We start from the raw sequence: 16,903 nt of genomic DNA, 5'->3' as shown, positions 1-16,903 counted from the left end.
AGTGCACGAAACTATAACTTGTGAACCTCACAAAATGCAAAAGCATTGTAAGCTAAAACAACAATATCAGTGTCTCACATTTCGAACTAGTGAACTCATACAAATACTTAGTTGTAACAATTTATGTAGATTTCAAATGGAGTGACAACATAGGCTGAATTATAGGTAAAACAAGTGGCAGACTTCAGTTTGTTGGTAGGAAAGTGGGAAAATGCAGTCAGTCTTCAAAGGATTTACCTACAAGACACTTGTGTGTCCCCATCTTACATATATTAAAAAAAAAGTTTTGCATCACCTTGGTTCCCAGAACTCCTGAAGATAGACATTTACTTTTGATATTGTATCACAGACACAGTCTCTTTGACTGTCCAAAGATGTAAACAACCATGCATGAGCAGCACCTATTAGACTGATGGGTCAGTTCCAGTCATTCCAACAGGAAGGAGGTACACTGCTCATGTTGTCTGTAGTTCAACATGCCTAGACAGTCAATACCGTGGTTCAGTCGCGTCTGAATTGTTACTTTGTGCCCGGAAGGGCTCTTGACAAGGGAAGTGTCCAGGCGTCTTGGAGTGAACCAAAGCGATGTTGTTCAGTCATGGATGAGATACAGAGAGTGAGAGAGAGAGAGAGAGAGAGAGAGAGAGAGGAACTGTTGATGATGCCTCGCTCAGGCCACCCAAGGGCTACTACTCCAGTGAATGACCACTACATATGGATTATGGCTCGGAAGAACCCTGATAGCAATGCCACCATGTTGAATAATGCTTTTCATGCAGCCACAGGACGTCATATTATGACTCAAACTGTGTGCAATAGCCTGCATGATGTGCAGCTTCACTCCCGATGTCCATGGCGAGGTCCATTTTTTGCAGCCATGACACCATGTAGCCCGATACAGATGGGCCCAACAACACGCCGAATGGATCCCTCAGGATTGGCATCACATTCTCTTCACCGATGAGTGTCATATATGCCTTCTACCAGACAATCATCGAGGCTGAATGCCTTAGGCAGACTGTCCAGCAAGTGCAGCAAGGTGGAGGTTCCCTGATGTTTTGGTGTGACATTATGTGGGGCCGACATACACCACTGGTGGTCATGGAAGGTGCCGTAACAGCTGTATGATACGTGAATACCATCATCCGACTTATAGTGCAACCATATCGGCAGCATATTGGCGAGACATTCGTCTTCATGGACGATAGTTCGCAACCCCATCGTGCACATATTGTGGATGACTTCCTTCAGGATAACAACATTGCTCGACTAGAGTGGCCAGCATGTTCTCCAGACATGAACCCTATCGAACATACTTGGGATAGACTAAAAAGGGCTGTTTATGGATGACATGACCCACCAACCACTCTGAGGGATCTGGGCCAAATCGCCATTGAGGAATGGGACAGTCTGAGCCAACAGTGCCTTGATAAACTTGTGGATAATATGCCACGACGAATAAAGGCATGCATCAGTGCTAGAGGATGTGCTACTGGGTATTAGAGGTACTGGTGTGTACAGAAATCTGGACCACCACCTCTGAAGTTCTCGCTGCATGGTGGTACAACATGCAGTGTGTGGTTTTCATGAACAATAAAAATGGCAGAAATGATGTTTATATTGATCTCTCTTCCAATTATCTGTACGGGTTCCGGAACTCTCGGAACCGAGCTGATGCAAAACTTTTTTTGATGTGTGTAGAATGTTGTTAAAAGTGTGTGTGACCTGCACCAAATAGGACTGCGAGAGGGATATTGAATGTATACACAGAAGGGCAATACAAATGCTCACAGATTTGTTTGACTTTCAGGAGAGTATGATGGAAATGCTGAATAATCTGAACTGACAGATTCTCGAAGAGAGATGCTGATGTTCTGCAAGAGACTACTTACATACTTTCAAGAACCAGTAGTACATAAAGAATCTGGGTGTATACCCGGCCCATTATTTAATCACTCGGTAATGTTTGTGCTGTTATACTATCATTGCTCATTGTGTGGTAGATCTCTCCCTTATCTTTTGTACTGAACCAAGATGCGGTACAAACCGTGAAATTGATTTAATTGTGTGACACAAGGTTTATGGTTGATAATAACTTTTTATTGTTACTGTTATTTTTCTCCACTATGACCAAACTACACTGAATACTACATGCTACTGCTGTTAAATGAACCATATGTTTAGCAGTGTAACTAAACCTTGAACAATTCTGTGCAACCAGCTTTCGTATCATCCAAAGGCAAATTACTTCAAAGTCAAATTTTTGCAACCAACCTGTATAATCATCTATTATGACTGCTCACCAGCAACTCTGCCAAATGTCTCTTACTGCCCACAGTGATAAACTAGGGCACATACCAATATTCAGATGAGCTGCGAGAACAGCAACTTCACAGCTTGTGTAGGGACCGTGGAAACTATTACAGCATGCATAGAGACATTTAAGTAGTCATTCTTCATGTGCTACATACACAAATAGAGGCCAAGAGAATGTAATATGTGATACAACAGGAAGTACCCTCTGGCATATGCCTCACAGGAATTTACAGTGGACAGTTATAGGTGTACATGCAGTTCTTTTGAACCACATTCTGGCACCTGTAGAAAGCGAACTGCCTACTCTGGTACTATTGAGACCCCCCATTCTAAATTACAATACTATTGTCTCTGTAGATGACGGCTGGCGAACTCTCCTCAAGGAACTCCACTGCCTGCATTTACACACACTGGTAGGGACAGGAAAAGATAGTTTTATTTTATGGTCAAGTTTGGTGTTACCTTTTGCCAGATTCGTTGCTATTTTTTCAAATTAGTTAATATTTTTTCTAAATTTGGCATCATTTTCTGCCAAAGCCAGTTTTGTTTTTGCCAAAGAAAAAGCTTTTTTGCACAATTTTTTGACATTATTTCCAAATATTCAGAGATTTTTTATCCAGCATGGTGTTATCTTTTTGCAATCTTCAGTGTCGCTTTCTTTCCTTCAGAATTTGACGATGTTTGTTTCACCAAATTCAGCATTTATTTTGCCAAATTTTGTAGTATTTTTGCTAGTTTTGGTGCTATTTTCATTGTCACATCAAAGTTTATTACATGGAAATGAACTGTCACCTGAAGATTCCTCCCAGGGGAAGTGCCACTCTTTGGCGAATTTTTGCTTGGCTACCACAGGGCTCCAGCCTTTGCAGAATCTTTTCCCTATACTCTTGCTATTCCTTTTCCCCTCCCTTGGGGAACATGCATGGGATTTTTTTGGAATTTGTTCTGCATTTTCAGTAGCCTGATATCAGAACAATCTCTCCACAGCTTTTCGTTCCTTTTTTCTTTCTTCGTTCCCCTTCTCCTATCTTTCCTCCGCTTTGGTATTTGAGGTTTCTCTTTTTTTACTTCCTCCCTATGTGCTCCTGAAGTCTGGCTCGTGTGTCTGATGCATAACAGGTGACTGGGTAACGCCTAATTCCTAGCCCCAGATCGAGAGGTAGGGTTCGCACCTACCCCCCTGGTACAGGCCAGGCCCAGGGAGAGATAATTGCCTGAGCTGTTACTTACTCAAATTGTCAGTTGGTCCCTCTGCCAGGTGTTCGGGAGGTGTGACCTGAGTCATATATACCCCCCATTCTGAAGAAGCCCCCCAGTTGGAAAGAGCGCACTATCGGAGACACTGGCAATCATGTGGGATTTTTTTGCAAAGAGCTAATCATCTTCTTCACAGTCTACATTTCCTAAATCTACCCGGAATGTGGCTAACAATTCAAAGACCCTCCCAGCTCTACCACAGTTCCTTGTGGTTTCACATGCTGAAGATGGTCAGTCCTTTGCTGCAGTAAATCCGTTTATTATTCAGATAGGTGTTGATGCATTTGCTGTCCTGTGAAAGTCTGCTCTCGTTTACGCAATGGCACTTTACTTTTGGAGGCCACTTCTGATTCTCAAGCACAGCAACTGCTTGCAGCTTCACTCCACCATTGCTAACATATTTGTGTCGATGCCCATCGAACACTGAATTCTTTGCGTGGTGTTATTTACACTAGGCTGCTTGATGGTCTGGCCAAGGCAGGTATCCAAACATACCTCTCTGATCAGGGCGTCATTGCAGTGCATAGAGTGATAAAAAAGATAGATGCATCCTTAGTGCCCTCATGCACTCTTTTTCTCATGTTTGATAGAGTAGTGCTTCCAATAGAGATCAAAGCAGACTGTAAAATTATCACATTCTGAACCCGATGCACTGCTGCCAGTGTCATTGTTACGATGACTCTCGAATGTCCTGTAGAGACCAGGCCAAATGTGTAATGTGTGGTAGGGATGCTCATGAGGGTGATTGTCCCCATCCTCCTCCTCTCTGCTGTATCAATTGAATTGGCGACCGTGCACCCTCCTCCCAAGATTGTCCCGTGTATCTCGATGAGCGGGTCATCCAGGAAATCCAAGTCAAGGAAGAACTACCTTACCCTGTCACTTGCAACTTATGGGCTAGTCGGGAAACCTGCATTTTACCATCCGGCACTTATAGTACTGTGTTTGCTACATCACGCTCCATGAAGGACATGGCCACACTGACATGCAACCTCAAATTCAGCATCACAGTTGTAAAATCGCCCAGTGGCCTCTTAGTATTCCTGTCTCCTTCTCCTCCAGCTCTGCAACAAGCCAGCAACTTTCATCTCATGGGGTGAAGTTACTTGCTACACAACCGACCAGCTGGAAAGGACAGAAGGAGTACTCTACTGCTTTTTATGTCCCTTCAGCCAACAAACATCTGAATTGCCATCTGCTACCCACAAAGGCTGCAAGAAATCAAACAAAGGCAACTGGTCTTCTCCTTTGCCAACTCAGAATCCTCTTCAATCATGTCACCACGTGATACCCTCACCTGGCCGGCCTCTGTGTTGCTGGTGTGCACTCCCAACCGTTTGTCTGCCCTGGACTCTGCATATCGACAGAGGGAGAGTGCGGATGTCTCTTTAGATCTGATGGAGCTGGACCCTCCAGCATCTGCGTCCTGTAGCAGTGAGTCTTCGAAGGCTGACACTCAGCATCTGCCAAAGTGACACCCCCTTCTTTTTTTTTCCCTCCTCCCCTTTCCTCGTCAGACTCTCCTCCAGTGGAACATTCACAGCCATAGATCCAACAAAGAGAAATTATGGCTGCTCTTGGAATTGCAGCATCCAGTTGTTCTCGGCCTCAAGGAAACATAATTGCATCCTCGTGACCGCTTTGATCTCTCACATTTCTTTCTGGTCCACTTTGACATTCCCCCTTCCCCTCCTGATGGGAGAGTCATGCTGCTCACCTGGGATGACATTCATAGTCAGACCATCTCTGTGGCACCCTGCTGCAAGCTGTTGCAGTCCGCATTTTCCTCCTCAGTTCACCTTTTCCCCTTGTACCGTTTACATCCCTCTATCCTTCGTTGTCATCAGGGCAGACCTACTGCAGCTTGTTGTTTTGTAGGGTGGGCAACCACAGCCAAACTTAGACATTTTTTTCAAAGAAAATTCCGCACTGGCAGTATGAATGATTTTTATTAAATCTGCGACCGGTTTCACACCACTTATCGGTGCATCCTCAGGAAATCTGTACAAAAAATAATAAGAGCTCATATAAACTATTCGATCCCCCAATTCTGAGGTGTAAATTAAACTTTTAAATAGCCAGTTTTTTTTTTTTAATGAAACAAGAAAGTACTCACATACGCTATTTATAACATAGTAACGTTGGACATTGCCCTGTAGCCACTCCCCACCATTCATGTCCAGTATACTGTCATCTGGTGAAAGCGGTAGTTAAAATTTAAAAACTTTTTTAAATGATGGGAGCGACAATGACCTAGAAAATAAAAATAAAATACAATGCTTATGAAACTCCCCTAAACACAAGCAGCAAAGAGCGGAACATTAGCATGAACTAACAGCGGAATTAGGGCCATGTAAACATCTCAGAACATACTGTGCAAGTTGAGAGGAGCAGCGCGGCAGCGGGCACGGGCTGACTGACTGGCCGAAACCCGGAAAGCGCTCACGCAGTGGTGCAAGAATTGCCAGAGGCCGGATGACGTGTACAAGGTGTGAAGAGTGGGGGGCTGTTGAACATTTGATAAACAATTCCTTATGTCTATTTTTTGAAAGAAAGTGTAACACCATACTAGGTGGCCAATATAAAAAAATGGGCAGTTATGTAAACCCATAAGAATAATAAATGTGGTGGTTCTGAATGCGTAAGGCCTGGAGTACACACAAAAATATATTGGACAGAACCTACTACAAGTAAGCTATAGGGGTAAGGTTACCTGTCTAAGTAATCAAAATTTTCTTTGTGCCTCAGATCAGTCCAGGCATTAAGTGAGGAGCAAGAGGATTTCTTCAGAACTCTGAAGATTTCAACCTCTTCCAAAACATTAAGGGTGTTGCTCTTACTTTCCAAGTGTAACACCAGCATTGGTGATATGGTGACCAGTTTCCCACAAATACGCACCTACGGCCGATTTTGAGCCTGGGTCGCTGATGTACTCCTTAAAGCAGGTCTCAAAACTTCTTCCTGTGTGGCCTATGTACTCCGCATCACAGTCATCTCAGGAGATAGATACTACATATCCCAAACGACTTGAAACTATTCCGTGTTGCAGCCTCCTTGTGCCTTAACTTCTGTCCATTGTTTTTAGGAATATAAAAAGCCGAATTTATTCCCTTAGAACTTAAGCATTTGCCAATTCTGATGGAAATGTTACCATAGAAAGGTATCCTGTGAAGTTTACGCCCAATAGCTAATCTGCTGTTTGCTGGTTGTAGGGAAGTGAATGTTCCGGGTGTGAGCAGTGTTATGTTTCATGTTTATCTTCCGTAATACACCCCTGTTAATCTTACCAACAAAATCCGCGTCGTATCCATTCGAAAAGGCAATAAACTGTATTACTTCAAATTCACGATCCCTGGCTTCTTGAGATAATGGGACCGTATGCATCCTGTGTAGTAAAGCCCTGAATGTGGCCTTTTTGAATTGCAAAGGATGATTAGACGATCTGTGTATCGCGATGTCAGAAGTGCTGGGCTTTCTGAAAAAATCAAAATTAACCGAATTCCCATTGATTTTGACCAATAGATCTAATAAGAGAAGGGTGCCATTAATGCTCTGTTCCATAGTAAATTGGATCCTCTTCTGTATTTTGTATAGTTCACCTAGGACAGCATTACAATCCTGGAAAGAACTGTTATACAGCAAAATTATGTCGTCCACATATCTAGCCCAAAAAATTATCCTTTCAGAGTACCTGCTTAAGTCGACCATCATATTATGCTCAAAAAAGTCATAAAAATGTTGGCAAGGCAATAAGACAGTGGATATCCCATTGCCAAGCCCTGTTTCTGGATGGATGTACTATCCCCAAGTTTAAAATAGTTATAACCTAATACCAATTTGAGAAGCTGCAATACCTCTTCTAATGGTCTGCCACTATTTTTCTTTAAATTTTCACTAATTATTTCATGGAGCTGATCGGTTGGGATGCTTGCATACATATTTTTTACATCAAATGAAACCAGGGAAGTACCCTTTGGGACTGTCAAGGCTAAAAGTTTGCTAATCAATTCCTCTCCATTTGAGATACTGAAGTTTACTGGATGCTTGAGGTTTCTTAAGTTGAACACCTGGGCCATTCCTGCAGTTAATAGAGGGTCAGATAGGCAAACCTTCCTTATGGAGCTTTATTACACCACAAAGTCTAGGAGCCGATGGGTTCATCGGAATAATTGATCTCTTATTAAAAAAGTCTGAGAAAGATACTTGTATTCCTAGTCAGCTTTTTAATACTCGCTACATATTTAGCAGTTAGGTCATAACTTTTCTCGACGTGGTTGGTGTCAATAAAATGCTTGACCTTTTCAACGTACTGTACCTCCGAAATAACTATGACCAATTTAGACTCATCCGCTTGCACTATAATCGAACCATTATCCTGGAGCTTTTCATTGATCGTACGTGCTGTAATATTCTTCTCAGACCCTATAAGAGAACTACCACTAGGATGACCGAGGCTGTTAGAGTAAATCTCTACTATTTTGTTTACCCCCATAGCCACTTCAGTACGCTGAGCCATCGTCATCAGTTTTCTGTCCAAAGCAGAAACAGTGTGGGAGACCAACCGATCCAGTTGCTGCTGTGATATTTTGTGTGATGCATTATAGGATAAACCCTTATCCAATAACCGTTTCTCTTTCCAATCGAAGACAATGTCAGTTAAGTTACAAATCTTTGGAAAAAAATTTAAAATCGCATTCAGTGACTTGAGGATTAGGACCCCGTTGCTTCAAATTTTGAAGCTTCTGCAACTTTTTATCCTGATTTTCAGTGAGACTTTGCTTAAATGAATCCAGGTACGCGGTGATGTGAGCAGAAACCCATTGGAATTACTGTCCCTTTAACATGCCAGCTAAAAACAGATGAGCCATATATAGCTCCTTATTTACACAGGCTTTTTTAATATACAAGGAACGAATCTCATTGCGCAGGCAAAATAACACAATATTTCCTAAGTATTTTCCAGTGCCATGAGCATTTTTACGAAACAAACACCAGGCATAATTTGGAATGACCTTTGCTGCTAAACACTGTCTATTAAATTGGATATTGGCACATATCCTAACTATACACTTCCTTAAATTAAAAAATCTATAAGAGGCTCGCTTAGCTGTGCTAGGCCATCTGTAACCTGTTACAGACTGCCTAGCCCAGCTAAGCGGGCCTTTTATAGATTTTTGGACAACTTTATTCAGGAAAACAGTATGCTTCAGTGTTCCATCCTGAGTGTCGTCCTCTTTGCTATTGCCATTAACCTTGTTATGGCCCGTCTCGTAGCAGGCATCTCCAGCTCCCTTTTCGTTGACGATTTTGCCATCTATTGCAGCTCTCCTTGGACTTGTTTCCTTGAGTGGTGTCTCCAGCATTGTCTCGATCGTCTTTAATCGTGGAGCATTGACAATAGCTTTTGCTTTTCCATTGACAAAACCATTTGTATGACTTTCCGATGGTGCAGTGGATTTCTTCCGCCATCTTTACATTGTGGGCCTGTTGATCTTCTGTTCGTTGAAACTGCGAAATTTCTGGGGCTCATGCTCAATAGGAAACTTGCTTGGTCCTCCCACATGTCTTACCTGGCCACCTGCTGTACGCAGTACCTTGATGTTACGTGTGCCCAGCAGTACTTCGTGGGGAGCTGATCAGAGCACCCAATCGCATTTGTGCCAGTCCATTGCCCGTTCGAAACTAGGGTATTAGTGTTTCGTTTACGCATTTGCAATTTCGTACATCTTATACCGCCTCAATACAGTCCACCATCATGGCATCATGAGCAGGTGGTGTCACTTTAGCATCACCACTGCTTGTACCTTCATGGGAACAAGCTCCAGAGAATTAAACCTCGCCCAACTGCTTGGCCGACCACCTCTTCGCCCTCTCCTTGCGATGAGATCATTTTAACCAGGTTGCATACTGGGCAATGTTTTTTTAACCAGCACTATTTGTTAAGTGGTAATCCCCCATTACTTTGTGCCCATTGTCCTGAACCTTTGATGGATCACCATTTTTACAGAAAAATTATATATTTCACAGTATTTGGTAAAAATCATTGATTCAGATTATTTCAATAAAAACCTCTAGTTTCATGTCATTTTCACATTAACGTTTTTGCAAAATTTTCCTGTCCTTATGCATTAGTAAAATATTCCTATCACCAGGTGTGCGACAACCTACTCTTCAGGCCATTTCCATAGCCTTGTTGTCAGTCTGCTCTGTTTATCTTTACAAAATGATTTCACCTTCAGCAGCTGCAATTGCTATCCTAATTACATTCTAATTGTAGCTTATCCAGTGGTTCAAATCTCTCTCTCTGATTTTTCCAGTCTGATAAGTGTAATGCTGAAGACTTTTAACCTTGTCTGACACATCCTCCACCCATGCAACTACTTATTGTCAATCTACCGATGTAGCTGCCAATACCTTGTGTAACACTTGGTGCACTCTTGTGCAACTATTTTATAGCAGTTTTCTGGCTGTGTTTTAGATCTGGTGATACAGAGACCTGAACTATTTATTTTGGTTATATTATATGCCATACCAGACAATAAATATTTAAAGGCATTGAAAGACACACTTATGAGCAGAACCTTCTAGGTAACGGATCAGGCCATGTTTCAAAAGCAGTTTTCTTGTATTATTAACACATTGACCACTCCCACCAAAATGAGCAACTTCACCCAAAACCATACTTGATGGTTCATGCAGTTCAATTCGCTATTTCATTTGTAGTCTCTCTTGTGTCATCTAAACTACTATTTTTTTAAGTTAGTTAGTGAAAATGCATTGTGCCATCACATTGTGAATCTGGAAGTATCAAAGAACTCTCACATGCCTTGCTCCACATACTCATTCGTTATATAGGACAAGCTGATAACCTTAATAGAGTAAGTGGGATACAGTTTAGCGACAAGGTGAGATATTCCTAGTTTTATTCAGCTAAGAAATTCTCCAGCCTTGTAAATTTAAAGAAACTTTAATTAAGCAGTATCTGTTGGTTTGGAACTATTGCTGATGATGATGATGTCCCATACTTCTTAGTCATGAAATATATTCCCAGTAGTCCTCCCACTACACTTTGCTTCAAGTAAATAGCGGCAAGTACAATTGACATATTTCTTAGCTGCTTAAGTGCTTGATGTTTGGACCCAGATCATTACTCTCTGCTGTTTATTGTGCAAACAAAATTTCTCATGTGCTTCAAGAAAAGTATAATGATAATTTGCTGCTGTAAACTAGATTGTTTTAAAAGTTTACACACTTTACTGTGATGTAAAACTTTTATAGCATAGCTTTTACACATTGATAAAGCATCATTTACTGATTATGGATTTCTTTTCAGGGGATTCATGGCGATATGAAGTTCACTGATCCTACGGCTGAAGAGGAAGATTTATGCAACACAACTCCTCAAGATGGGACCAACTTAAACCATGGTACAGTTACAGCTACTCTGTTACCAACACATCAGCAGATATCAGAATACACCCAAAGTGGAATAATGGACATTGGTAGTGTGACTGATGCTATTAATATTCTGATGAAACTGTGTGAAGCTGTGTATCCTCTTTCAAAACAATGTTTAGTTAAACATGTTGCAAGGATGTCAAAGAAGAAAATGGACATTTTGTTAAATACGAGTGCTGACAGAATAGTTTGTTGAATGAAAAAGGGAGATCACTGTTGCTTCTTCTTTAATTCATTTCTGCCTTGATGTCATTAAACATGAACATTTGTAGAAGCAGAGCAGATAATTAGTGATTGTAACTATGTGGAAAGGAAGGCAAAACTATGATTGGAACTCGTTATATTTGTGCAAGAGTGGATAGTTTTTGGTTGCAACTACTGTAATTTTATTCAAATTTTGTAAGTGTACAATGCACTGCTATATTTTTATTGGCATACATAGAGTGTGGTGTACATTTTGTAATAATTTTTCTTATAATTTGTAACTATGATAAGAGTAAAGACTTAACAGTATTGAGTAATAAAACTGCTGTAGTTATGTCCTAATCATAAAATTATACTTAAGTTTCAGTAAATAGTTTTGAAACAGTTATATATCTTTTACTGATGCTTAATGTTTCCCTTCTCTCTTTATTTTTATATTTTCCCCTGCTCAAGACTTTTTCATCTACATCTATACTCTGCAAACCACTGTGAGATAAGAGTCTGATGATGATGTTTGGTTTGTGGGGCACTCAACTGCGTGGTTATCAGTGCCCGTACAATTTCCCAACCTTTGCTCAGTCCAATTTTGCCACTTTCCTGGATGATGATGAGGACAACACAAACACTCAGTCATCTCGAGGCAGGTGAAAATCCCTGACCCCGCCGGGAATCGAACCCGGGACCCCGTGCTCGGGAAGCGAGAACGCTACCGCGAGACCACGAGCGGCGGACAATGAGATAAGAGTCTGTTCCTGCTCCAGTCATGTATGGAGCACAGGAAGAACAATTTGTTTGAATGCCTCTATGCATGCAGTAACTATTCTAATCTTATCCTCACTACTCCTATGCAAGCAATACATAAGGATTGTAGTATATTCCCAGTCATTAATTAAAGCCTGTTTTTGAAACTTTAACACACTTCCTTGGGGTAGTTTACATCTATATTCAAGTGTCTTCCAGTTCAGTCCCTTCAGAATCACTGTGACACTCCCACAGATCAAGCAAACCAGTAACCATTTGCACTGCCCTTCAATACCTCATGTTAGTCCCATCTGGTACGGGTCCCACACACTTGAGCAGTATTCTAGGACGGGTCACACAAGTCATTTTTAAGCAATCTCTTCTTTAGACTGATTGCATTTTTCCAGTGTTCTTCCAATAAACTGAAGTCTTACTGCCTGATTTACCCATAACTGGGCTAATGTGATCATTCCACTTCACATCCGTACAAAGTGTTGTACCCATGTATTTGTATGAATTCACCGATTCCAACAGTGATTCATTGATTTTATGGTTGTAGATATTACATTTTTTTTTTCGTTTTGTGAAGTGCACAATTTTACATTTCTGAACATTTAATGCAAGTTGCCAATCTTTGCACCAGTTTGAAATCTTTTCAAGATCTGACAGAATATTTATGCGGCTTCTTTCAGTCTCTAAGGTTAGTTGTTTGTCCTCATGCAGTTTAATCTTTCTACCCAGGAATTTTCACTGTCATCTTCATTAGTCCAATCAGTGAAGGAAAATTAGGGGAAAAAATCGTATAGCTGCAATTTTTTGCTCAGTGCTAGGAGCAAGTGTCCTGAACAACAAACTGAAACTCTTAACCACCAGGATTAATAAGGCCGAGTCCACTGGCAGAGGGTGCCACCCTCTGCTAACGCAGCTGCCCATCTTTTCCTGATCTTCCGCTTTTTCGGTCCTTCCCCCCCCCCCCCCCCCCCCCCAACCTCCTTGCCCTATTACCTCCTGACACTGTGCCTGTTGGCATTCTAGTCCCTGCACACACCACCAGACAGCCTTTCTCTCACCCCAAATCTGTACACTGCTATCTGTCCACCTTCCCCATCCCCTCCAGATTGCTGCTTCCATCCCATGTTGTAGTTGGAGTTTGGTCCGAGATACTGAAGTTGGGGGTCATGTGCCCCGTGCATGAGGTGTACTTACTTGTGTGTATGAATGGTGTGTGTTTCTCTCTTGCTGGTAAAGGCTGTGGCTGAAAGCTTTGTGCAAGTGCCTTTTATTTGTGCCTATCTGCAACTTAATGTCTCTTCTTTATGGTACATAGCAATTTATCTTTTCCTACATTGTTCATGTTCCTACCTGGGATTTCCATTGCTAGATTATTAAAAATATTGTTTTAATGGTATACAATTAATGTTCATTTATAGATAAAGTGTGCTGAAAACAGATATTAAATATGTGTACCAAGTCTAAGTGTCATATAGCCTTATTAAAGGATGAATTGTGTTCCAGGGGGCAACAGGGTGAAGGGGCCGATGAGTGGGATAGAAGTGTGAGGGATTGTGTTAGTGCCCTTTTTCTCCTTCATAGGTCTGCAAACTGAAGATCGAGCAGACGATTCCTTACTTTATACCAGAAGCAATTGCAGGGAGTCTTAAAAAGTTATGCCTACCCTCCACAGCACACCTTATGAATCACTGGTGATGCAGTGTGCAGGGACATGCCCAGGGGTGTTTATTTCCCACAAAATATGTTAACACTACATAGAATGCATTCTGTTACATGAATAGACAATATAACTTCCGTGGGCTCGTGTTTATATGGTGGAGTTACTTCAGTTTATTATTAGTACTTATTGTAGCTGTTAAGTAAGCTTTTATGTAAAATACTTTCATGTGAACAATGGCCGACGTGTGTATTAATTTGTAAGTGTGATGTTGTAAGTGACCTGTTTAGCATAGTTGGGAGAGGGATTGGACTGGTAAATGTGACACCTTGCTGATGTCTATTGTTGGCAACGTATTGTAATGCCATGTAATGGTGTTATAGTCATTCCTCCTCACTCACCATTAATGGTGTAGGCTGGACAAATCTTTTCCGTCCAGGAATTGCTGACACTTGTAGAGTGCACTGCAATGAGTGGAGCCACTTGCCACACGTAAACAGTGTATCTTCCAAGATAGGTGTGAATATGTCTGATGGAATGGGACTGATCATGTTCAGTTATCTGTTCTAATGTATTGTTTTCCTTATGATGAAATATTTGAAGTTCCGTAACACCTAGCTGATCTTCTGTTGTGGAGAAATGCAGTTTAAGTCTCAGAGTCTCTCTAGATGTTGGGAGAGCTGGGGCCAGGGTGCATTGGATACACATCATGCTGTGAACAATATTCCAGACAGTAATAGTAGGGACAATGAAATCGACAGCATGCTACACTATGGACAGGTTTTTCAGTGTTGTACACATTTGGCAGCTCCAACTGTTGAGCTGTTTCACACAATATCTAACTTAACAGCTGTGAATAAATACTCTGACATGTGCGAAAGAACAGATACCATCTTAGTGTGTGTATATATATATCCGCATGTACACAGACACAAGCAGACAGAAAATGTCTGCTTGTGTCTGTGTACATGCGGATGGATATGTGTGTGTGTGCGCGCGAGTGTATACCTGTCCTTTTTTCCCCCTAAGGTAAGTCTTTCCGCTCCCGGGATTGGAATGACTCCTTACCCTCTCCCTTAAAACCCACATCCTTTTGTCTTTCCCTCTCCTTCCCTCTTTCCTGACGAGGCAGCCGTTGGTTGCGAAAGCTAGAATTTTGTGTGTATGTTTGTGTATCTATCGACCTGCCAACGCTTTTGTTTGGTAAGTCTCATCATCTTTCTTTATACCTAAAAACAAAGATGATGTGACTTACCAAATGAAAGTGCTGGCAGGTCGACAGACACACAAACGAACACAAACATACACACAAAATTCAAGCTTTCACAACAAACTGTTGCCTCATCAGGAAAGAGGGAAGGAGAGGGAAAGACGAAAGGATGTGGGTTTTAAGGGAGAGGGTAAGGAGTCATTCCAGTCCCGGGAGCGGAAAGACTTACCTTAGGGGGAAAAAAGGACAGGTATACACTCGCACACACACACAAATCCATCCACACATATACAGACACAAGCAGACATATTTAAAGACAAAGAGTTTGGGCAGAGATGTCAGTCGAGCCAGAAGTGCAGAGGCAAAGATGTTGTTGAATGACAGGTGAGGTATGAGTGGCGGCAACTTGAAATTAGCGGAGATTGAGGCCTGGTGGATAACGGGAAGAGAGGATATATTGAAGAGCAAGTTCCCATCTCCGGAGTTCGGATAGGCTGGTGTTAGTGGGAAGTATCCAGATAACTCGGACGGTGTAACACTGCGCCAAGATGTGCTGGCCGTGCACCAAGGCATGTTTAGCCACAGGGTGATCCTCATTACCAACAAACACTGTCTGCCTGTGTCCATTCATGCGAATGGACAGTTTGTTGCTGGTCATTCCCACATAGAATGCATCACAGTGTAGGCAGGTCAGTTGGTAGATCACGTGGGTGCTTTCAAACGTGGCTCTGCCTTTGATTGTGTACACCTTCCGGGTTACAGGACTGGAGTAGGTGGTGGTGGGAGGGTGCATGGGACAGGTTTTACACCGGGGGCGGTTACAAGGGTAGGAGACAGAGGGTAGGGAAGGTGGTTTGGGGATTTCATAGGGATGAACTAAGAGGTTACGAAGGTTAGGTGGACGGCGGAAAGACACTCTTGGTGGAGTGGGGAGGATTTCATGAAGGATGGATCTCATTTCAGGGCAGGATTTGAGGAAGTCGTATCCCTGCTGGAGAGCCACATTCAGAATCTGATCCAGTCCCGGAAAGTATCCTGTCACAAGTGGGGCACTTTTGTGGTTCTTCTGTGGGAGGTTCTGGGTTTGAGAGGATGAGGAAGTGGCTCTGGTTATTTGCTTCTGTACCAGGTCAGGAGGGTAGTTGCGGGATGCGAAAGCTGTTGTCAGGTTGTTGGTGTAATGCTTCAGGGATTCCGGACTGGAGCAGATTCGTTTGCCACGAAGACCTAGGCCGTAGGGAAGGGACCATTTGATGTGGAATGGGTGGCAGCTGTCGTAATGGAGGTACTGTTGCTTGTTGGTGGGTTTGATGTGGACGGACGTGTGAAGCTGGCCATTGGACAGGTGAAGGTCAACATCAAGGAAAGTGGCATGGGATTTGGAGTAGGACCAGGTGAATCTGATGGAACCAAAGGAGTTGAGGTTGGAGAGGAAATTCTGGAGTTCTTCTTCACTGTGAGTCCAGATCATGAAGATGTCATCAATAAATCTGTACCAAACTTTGGGTTGGCAAGCCTAGGTAACCAAGAAGGCTTCCTCTAAGCGACCCATGAATAGGTTGGCTTACGAGGGGGCCATCCTGGTACCCATGGCTGTTCCCTTTAATTGTTGGTATGTCTGGTCTTCAAAAGTGAAGAAGTTGTGGGTCAGGATGAAGCTGGCTAAGGTAATGAGGAAAGAGGTTTTAGGTAGGGTGGCAGGTGATCGGCGTGAAAGGAAGTGCTCCATCGCAGTGAGGCCCTGGACGTGCGGGATATTTGTGTACAAGGAAGTGGCATCAATGGTTACAAGGATGGTTTCTGGGGGTAACGGACTGGGTATGGATTCGAGGCGTTCGAGAAAGTGGTTGGTGTCTTTGATGAAGGATGGGAGACTGCATGTAATGGGTTGAAGGTGTTGATCTACGTAGGCAGAGATACATTCTGTGGGGGCTTGGTAACCAGCTACAATGGGGCGGCCGGGATGATTGGGTTTGTGAATTTTAGGAAGAAGGTAGAAGGTAGGGGTGCGGGGTGTCGGTGGGGTCAGGAGGTTGGTGGAGTCGGGT

General features: G+C 42.5%; 1 protein-coding gene across 1 annotated transcript in view; it reads left to right on the top strand.

Annotated features, from left to right (window-relative positions):
- The window catches only part of LOC126092213 (exosome complex component MTR3-like), a 37,810-nt gene extending 26,214 nt beyond the window's left edge, over nucleotides 1–11,596 (top strand). The window contains exon 4 of the mRNA XM_049907709.1: nucleotides 10,907–11,596. Within this exon, the coding sequence (XP_049763666.1) occupies nucleotides 10,907–11,227 (321 nt within the window). The 3' untranslated portion in view covers nucleotides 11,228–11,596. The remainder of the gene's footprint in view (nucleotides 1–10,906) is intronic.
- Nucleotides 11,597–16,903: the final 5,307 nt, after the last annotated feature.

Source organism: Schistocerca cancellata, chromosome 7, assembly GCF_023864275.1.
Source record: "Schistocerca cancellata isolate TAMUIC-IGC-003103 chromosome 7, iqSchCanc2.1, whole genome shotgun sequence".
NCBI classification, from domain to species: domain Eukaryota; kingdom Metazoa; phylum Arthropoda; class Insecta; order Orthoptera; family Acrididae; genus Schistocerca; species Schistocerca cancellata.
The sequence above is the reverse complement of the archived record's forward strand: the minus strand, read 5'-3'. Positions and strand labels throughout refer to the sequence as shown.